Below are 8,874 nucleotides of genomic sequence, written 5' to 3'. Positions count from 1 at the left end.
TCATGAGTTCTTAACGCCTCGAAGACATATTTTCCATTGACTGGTACATGCATTAGAAGATAAATCACTTGAGGCTCATTGAGCTCTTAATTCTTCTGCTTTGCTTAAGTTATTTCTGGTAAAAGAATAAAAGTCAAAGGGCAACCAAGTGCGAATATGTACCGGCGATTCTTTATTATCTTACCAGAAGTACAAGCCAATAGAATCCATTGAGTTTTGGCCTTGCATGCCTTTGTACATAAGAAGACTCGCCGTCTGGCTATCTTGTCTTGCTTCAATTCTGCCATAATAATAAAAAGAATAAAGAAGAAAAGGGCAACCTAGTTCGGAATTGTTACGGGTTTCTTTATTCTTTTATTTTTATTATGTCAGAAGAAAGCCAGGCGGCGAGGCTTCTTATGTACCGAGGCCTTTACACCTAACAAATGTAGAAACATTTTAAATTTAAAAAATGTTGGAACCAATTAAAAAAATCTTCACATAAACAAATGGAAACACATGTTTCGATTTTCGTTGTTTCGCATTACGTTAAAGTTCGTCAAACCAATCATTAACGCAAATCGAGGTATTAGTGTATCAACAAAAGGGACTTATTTCTAGTTGCGCCCAAGAGTTTTAGATATTTTGATAGCAATTTTTTCAAAAAAGAATAGTATTTCGAATTGCTCCCTTTTATGTTATAAATCGCCGCCCATATTATCAGTTAAAACAACGATTTTTTCAACAAAATGGTGGTAACTCGAAGAGAAATTCAGTGTTGTGATGTATTTAGCAAGATATCTTTATGATGAATTAGTTTTGCTATATAATATACTTTTAACATTAACATTACAAGTCTTATGTGTCTACTGAAAAATAGAAAATTTTGAGTTACTACCCTTTTGTTGAACAGGTGCGATAAATGTTATTTTCTCCTATAAGGTGGTTTGTTATACGGACCTAAAATTGATTCGGTATTAGGGTTGATCGAGTCAATTTTGGAAAAGAAACGTAGTTTTCTTTTATTTTCCTTCAAGTAAAATTGAAAATAGTTGGTCGTCGATGTTAAAGGTACGGATTGTTTCATAAAATTATGAAAGGAATAGAAAACTGATACGTATTTTATTACACGTCTTTGACCAGAGGTCTACTAAATTCTGTTGTATTTTGTTATTGATATACATATATTCAATGGCCTTCATTTTTTTTCCAATAATTTAAAAAAGTATATTCAATTTGTGCATAATTTGCAAACACACAGACATACATACACACACATATGTAATAAATTATATTTGTAAATAAATCTGGAAAATTTAACAAAAAATATGTTTTTAAAGAAAATATGTTTAACATTGATAAATATGCATTGTATTTTAAAATATAATATGTATGGTATAATAATCTTATTAACTACAAACAAAAATATATATAATATTTAATAAGAATTTAATTCTTACAGACAAATAAAATCTCTGTATAACTGGTTTTGTTGATTTTTTGTTTTGTAATAAAATGCAATTGCGCCAAGCAATTTGAAAAATGTACAAAAAATGTGGTAATAATTAATTTATCTAAGAAAAAAAAAACAAAAGCTAAATAAAACATATAAAGGAAAATAATATTTATAATAATAAAAGGAGCATTTGACTAGAACGAATAATATTAATGGCAATAATAAAAAAACACAATCATATTTTTCTTGTTTTGTTTCACAATAACATATAAATATAAATTCTAAATAGGATACAATTTACAATAACATAAAATGTTATTGTAGGCTATTACAATAATAATAACTATAATCATAGCAATGATTATTATTGTTGTTGTTGTTGTAATAAAAAATAATACTTTATGAGCTAAAAATTAAAGACACATACACACACGCATATAAATATTATTTTTGTTGTTGATGCTAATATATAAAGCAAAATTGTAACAGTAATTAATTAAAAACTAATAAACAATAAATTTGAGCTTCTTATAGAGATTGTTGAATGTTAATAAAAAATAATATTGAATGAAAATATTTAAGAAATAAAGGACACAAAACACAAATCAATGTTTATAGACTGGGATGTACAGAACAAAAATTGTTAAATGTTATAACACATGGGTAGGCTTTCAAATTCTGGCTTAACACAAAATTGTAACATATCTATCTACAAGATTTAAAATACAAATTCACATGAAGTCGGTCCGCGGTAATACGTACATTTCAGTGATTTCCTAGTAATAGTGTAACCCTACTTTTTGTTAATTTCCGAAATATATCTGATAGTGGAAGTGAGTAAAAAACCAAAGCAAGATAAATAAAACACTGTAATAACATACAGTAATTGAAATGTCAGAGTCTTTTGAAAGTAAAAAACAGTGTGTGTGAATAACATAACATAAATAAAAATACTATATACGTTGAAAGAAAATTTACGTTTATTTTACAGCAAAAACTATTTTAAACGAATTTGTGTTGGAAAAGATAAAATTATGTATTCTCCTGGTTCGAAAAATTTTAATCAAGATTCTTATTTTTTGATTTAATTTCGACTACGGTCAAGGTCAAATATACCTCCGTAAAAAATATTGATCCGTGAAAAGCTTATGTACATGGTTAGCGGTGTAGGTTATTACTAGACAACGGAATTTTATTCACACCCTACACTTGTCCAAATTAAGTACATTTTGGATCCAGGCATATTTTTTGATTTAATTAATGTCATGTTCACACGAGCGTTTCAATTACGTTGTTCGCCTGTCGAACGACGTACACGAATTAACCCGTTTCCACGACACCATTCGTAATTAGCAGAAACATAAACAAAATTTCCTTCATTTTTGTTTCCTTGTTTTCACGAAAATTTTAACCGAAAACACATAAAATATACATTAAATGAATAGGAAAAACAATAGACTTTCCTTCAAATGTATCTTCTATATTTAACTACACACATTTCATTCATTTTTCCATCAATGCCAAATAATTTTGTATTTTCAATATATTTTTCTATTTTCAAAATTAAAGTGAGAGAGACATGTCAAAACAATTTTTGTGTATACAGACTTTCAGTTATTTGTTTCCTTTTTGTTTCTGATTTTTACGCGATTTTGAACTAATGGACAAGAAATGTGTGTGGAATTAAGAAGGAAACACAACCATCTTCCTTCTGCATCAATATAAAATTTTTAGTTTATTAATTTTCATTCATCTTTTTCCTTTTTTCTAAAAATTTTTGTGTTTTCAACAAATTTTTCAATTTTGAATTTAGACATGTCATAATTAATTTATTTCGATAAATGCTCTCATTTGTTAGAGATGGGACATATTTTATCGTTGTTCGGAGAGTATTTCTACTTGAACAACGTAGAAAAATCGCCGTTCGTTCTCAGAATTTTGTATGGGAATCAAGTAATTTATTCGTATTTGAGGGTCGAACAACGAATAGAGAACGAACGACGTACCGTGGAAACGGGCTATAAAACGCAATAAAAACATATGTAAGTATGCAAAAATATGCAAAATGCATAAATTTGAAAAATTCATATTCCCTTTTTATGCAAATGCGCTATATAAATCGGAACCTATTTGATCCGATGCAAATGCGCTATATAAATCAGAGCCTATTTGATCCGATGCAAATGCGCTATATAAATCAGAGCCTATTTGATCCGATGGGGGCAAGATTTGTACTCCTGGTGATGAAATGGATTTTGATATAATCGGTTTTGCAGTTGCATAAGATTCCGCTGTCTATTTATTACACAAGCGTATTCCATCCTGACTATAACGCCTTTACTGTTGGCCAATTTAAGTGTTCAATAATCCACGTTTTCGGGGTTTCAAGCATTTGTTGACAAATTATGTTGAGTTTGTTAAAAAAATCGAAAGTTGTTACCAAAATTGCCATTTCTAAAGGGCCAGTTTTTAGCCGATGTGTTAAAGCTCTACGTATGGTGGAGACTTATTTGTATAATAAATGTGTACATAATAGTGCTACTTTTTTACGAAGTCGCAAATGAAATCATGTGATGTGTGTTTCTTCTACATTTCCCAGTCTATGGATAAAAAAGAGATTCAAAATATCCTAAAATAATAAAAATTACAAAAAACATCATTCTTATGCAAAGAAAGATAATTCTCTTGATTTTAAATATAATTTGTAGAGGATTTCTAATTTTGTTCTTTTTATTTTTAATAATTAAGATAAAAATTTTAAAGAGAAATTTTGAACCAAAAGCTCTAGTTAAGTTGGAATTTCGAACTATTTAAATTATTAAACTGAAACAAAACACGCCATGATAAATCCTCCTCAAGATGAGATTTCATTTTACAGAACAAAAAAAGATTTAATTATTTGTAGTTATCCTTCCTTGGATTATTAAAAAAAAAAATATTTAAAAATTATGAATAGATGAAATTTTTATAATAAAAAGGTATGCAAAGGAGATTTTAATGTTTTGTTTTTTTTTCCTTTGTTCTTGGTACTACCAGGTAATTTTGAAAAAAAAAAACTTTCGACACAAATTCCGATATTAAAAGAATGTCTAAATTAATAATAGATCAAATGTGATCATTTCAATGACGTTACTTCGATAAAACGAAAAACTGCTATAAATAGGATAATATCAGGGCGATTAGCTGTTAAAATTTCTACGTACACTTAGTAGCAGACTATTCCAGTTTGCCGAAAGCCTGTTTGGTATCAATAGTAACTTTATTAATTTAACATAACCTCTTTTCGAATCCCGACTGCCTTGTTTAAGTTGGACAATCTTGCAGAAGCGGGAAAATAGTTTAACATCTACTAAAAGTTTTTGAAGTTTTTGGTAAAAGTCGTCATTTCTTAGAGGCTATTGGAAAGCCATGGCATAAAATGTTGCAATGTGTTTTAGGTTATCGCAATGATGACCGAATGTGCATAAAACCAATTGGAGACAAGACAACGCCCTGGATAAAAATATATTCTTTTCATATACTTTAAGAAGGAATCGTGATATTTATTAGAGTTTGGTAAACTAGTAGCTGTTCCTAGTTCACTGTACTAAACGTATGAGTTACGTCATAAAATGTAACGTGTGATATTACATATACGCAGTTTGTTCATACAAATGATGTGGGCATTCGACCATTAATAAGTAAATAGAGCTCTGGGTAGAAAAAGAGTAATATGGACCCTCGTACTTTAGAACGGATGACAAAAATATTATAGAATGAAACGAAATTAACATAGCAATAACCTCCCCACTAAAAGGGACATAGAATTATGGAATAAGTTAGTATTAAACCTAAAAGACAATCAACGTTCGAGTAAAGTTTTGCGTCATTTCGGGTAAACTAATAAAAGTTCTACTTTTTGATTATTCTTTTACAAGAATTGAGGCAAAACTTTACTTAAACGTTGATTGTGTTTTCGGCTTTACGGTCATTTTCCATATAATTGGTCTGGTAAAATATTATAATACAATAATTGTTCCACAATCATCCCAGTGGGGACAAGGGAGTGCACGGCGATTCATATTGGCTTAATGATATAGGACCTACTGTGTATCGCCGAATCCGAACGGCGGGTATTAAGACACCACTTGTAGAGAAGTTTTACATGGCTGAATACTCAAGAAATGCGGTAATGTGCCACCGTTGAAAGTTTGATGTTGTCTGGCCTGGGAATTGAACCCGGGCATTAAAGGCCAAAACTCAATAGATTTTTCTCGCTTACGCCGCTTCATTTCCGAACGGCCGAGACAAATTCGAACTAGGTTGTCCTTTTTCATTTATTCTTTTACTAGAGCAAAGCGAACAAAGCAAGCAACGAACTGATTGAGTTTTGCCCTTAAACGTGCAACGCGGGTGTGCATACAATTGTACCACGGTTGCACCCCTAGTAGAATATTAACTAATTTCAAATCATGAAATTATACACCATGACAATGTATGAATTGTACGATCCATGTAATCTTGAAGAATGCAGCCAGGAGGCTACATCAAAATGTTGTTTTTTGAATTTTAAACATTAAATCGCCACCCGTAACGTAACCCACAATAAAAAATAATCGTAAAAAAATAGATTAAAGTTTGGATATGTAGCTCGATTTTCGAATGAGAAGAACAAAGAGGAATGAAGACAAGTTCGTTTGATTTTCTTTCAGAAAGATGACTCTCGAAAGATGTACAAGGTTCCGTCTATGTTACTGAAGATGTTTGTATACAGTAAACTTGTAAGCACTCAACTTCCAGACGATAACGAAATTTATACCTACATAGCAAATTTATACCCAAAACTCTAAGATAAAAATCTTTAGACAGTAGCAGGCATCTACAAAATACGCTCCGACCTGAGACTCTTATTGTAATTGAACAGCAATTGTAGAAATGGATTGGAAAGTGTCGAAAGTGTTTTCTTTTACAAATTACCAAACTACAACATAGCAGCAGCATTTTTGTGATAATTATTATTTGTTATGATTAATTTTGTTCTTGTTCTTTTTTTAATGTTTTGCTTGTTGTTGATTTGTTATCTAAATATATACTATATATATTCTTTTATATAATAATGCATTTCTTCATTATTTGTTGTTTGTTTGTTTGTTTTTTCTTTTGGTTGTCTCTAAAAACTTAATTCATTTAATAAATGTAATTTCAATTTTGTTTGTTTTTGTTTTGTTGTTGTTCTTTCTATAAAGTTAATTTCTATTCATTTGTTGTTGTTTGTTGTGTTTTAATTCAACTTTCTTCTTTGGAACATATTTTAAGGTTTTGTTTGTTAGTTTTAGTTAATCATCGTCATCATTATCATCATTGATTCTCATCATTATCATCATAATCATAGGCAATTGTAGCTTAATTAGTTTTTTTGTGTGTTTCTGTTTTGTTTTTGTAGTTATAATTTTCTTTTGTTTATAGACTCTAATTAAATCCCTAACATTCTATACCTAGAATAGTTGTTTGTTGTTTTGTTTCTCTTCAAAACACAAAAAAGGAAACAAATAAATTCAATTTTTCAAGTTTTAAAAATTGTGAATAAAATTAAAAACATTAAATATTTTTAAAAAATTTTTGTTTTATAAATAATAAATACGTTTTTTTTTTGTTTTTGTTGATGGGGGTTAAAAGTTATTAAAATATCTCAATGTGTTGAAGATTTGTTAATTTCATTTTGTGTTGTGGTTGGTTGGTTTTGTTCAGCTTAATGCGGAAAACATACACTACATTACATACATATATAATTAATTTATATATAAAGTTTTGTAGTACTGTGGCACAAGTTACCACAGATTTTGAAACCAAACAAAAGAAAAATCTAAGAAAATATATTCAAAGAAAATAATAAAAAATTGATATAAAGTCGCCGAAAAGAAATAAATTATTTTCTAATTTGTGTGTTTTTTGCCAAACGTTTAAAATCAATTGTAGTTTGTTTTTCTTTTTGTTAAATTTTTTGTTTGTTGTTAGTTTTTTTTTGGTTTTGTATAGTTTTGAAAGTTTCTGTTGTTGTTTGCAATAAAATCTACTTTCTGCTCATAGTCAACTTTTTATGTTTGTTTGTTACCGTCTTGCGGATTATTCTGTATTTTCGAATTACAATAGCCAAGAATAACGCCTTTCATCTTTTAATATACTTTACGTTCTGGTCCAAATTTAGGATTAACAAATGAAAAACCAGCAAATTCATCTTGATTTATACAGCGTACAACGTCATTTGGTATGGGCGTTAAGACTGGTTCCTCTTTAGTAAATTCTGTATCAAAATTATTGGCATCTCTTGGATTTTTCTGGAAATTTAAATGACAGTTATAAACGTTAGTTCGGAACACGTTTTAAAAAATATAAAATGACAAAATTAGTATAGAGAAGAACTCTGCAAACAATAACCGGTCCATGTTTTGGATTTACTTACCATTTTCGGCCGGAATGGTGGCTTTATATTACGTTTCTCCAATTCATCCCAATCTAATCGACTGAAGAATGGATGACGACGTATTTCATTTTCATCACCCGAACAGCCTAAACGTTGTTGTGGATTTTTTGTAAGAAAACCTAAATAAAAAATCACAAACAAAAAAAAAAATAAGTACATTCAGTCATTTTAAGTAATATAATGCTCATCTAATTTACCTTTTAAAATGGACACAGCTTCTCTGGATAACCAAACAGGATATAATACATCATCGTGCATAATCGATTCGAATAGTTCATCTTCATTATCGGCTTCAAATGGTGGCTGACCAGCCATCATTTCATACATAAGAACACCAAGGGCCCACCAATCAACCGAGGCACCATATTCTTGTTCTTTGAGTATTTCTGGTGCTATATAATCGGGAGTACCGCAAAAGGTGGTAGTTAAAACACCATTCATAATACCCTCCTGCAAAGATTTGTTATTATGTTATTATGTTTTATTAAATAAAATAAAAACAAACATACCTTGCACATGCCAAAATCAGCCAACTTGCAATGACCCTCTTGGTCTAGTAAAATATTATCTAATTTTAAATCGCGATAAATAACACCATGACAATGTAGAAATTGTAAGGCCAATGTAACCTCGGCAGCATAGAAGGCAGCCCTAGCTGCCTCAAAACGACGTGCTTTTTGAATTTGAAACATTAAATCACCACCGTTAACGTACTCCATAACAAAAAATAAACGATCCTGGAATAAAAGCAAAAAAATAATAATAAATCGATTAAAATGTGTAAATATAAACTTGAATGTAGCCATGTTCGTCAGTTTGTTTTTCTGCCAGAAAGGTGACTCGAAAGTTGTACAAAATTCCCTCTATGTTACTGAAGACTTGTAAGAATGTACATACCAAGAAGAGAATCCTTGACCCACAACACTCTACCTCTCGACGATAATGAAATTTTTACCAACGACTCTAAGATACAAATCTT

General features: G+C 29.9%; 1 protein-coding gene across 21 annotated transcripts in view; it reads right to left on the bottom strand.

Moving 5' to 3' along the window:
• Positions 1-3,061: 3,061 nt before the first annotated feature.
• The window catches only part of Pkc98E (Protein kinase C), a 94,112-nt gene continuing 88,299 nt past the window's right edge, over positions 3,062-8,874 (bottom strand). For all 21 annotated transcript variants that reach the window (XM_073985736.1, XM_073985770.1, XM_073985829.1 and 18 more), the window contains 4 exons: positions 8,405-8,632; positions 8,093-8,345; positions 7,875-8,014; positions 3,062-7,749 (listed from right to left, as the gene is read on the bottom strand). In XM_073985736.1, coding sequence (XP_073841837.1) covers positions 7,588-7,749; positions 7,875-8,014; positions 8,093-8,345; positions 8,405-8,632 — 783 coding nt within the window. In that variant the 3' untranslated portion in view covers positions 3,062-7,587. The remainder of the gene's footprint in view (positions 7,750-7,874; positions 8,015-8,092; positions 8,346-8,404; positions 8,633-8,874) is intronic.

The sequence above is a fragment of the Musca autumnalis genome, unplaced genomic scaffold (genome assembly GCF_047663935.1).
Source record: "Musca autumnalis isolate F117 unplaced genomic scaffold, ASM4766393v1 scaffold_1, whole genome shotgun sequence".
NCBI lineage: Eukaryota > Metazoa > Arthropoda > Insecta > Diptera > Muscidae > Musca > Musca autumnalis.
This window is presented reverse-complemented; position numbering and strand designations above follow the sequence as displayed.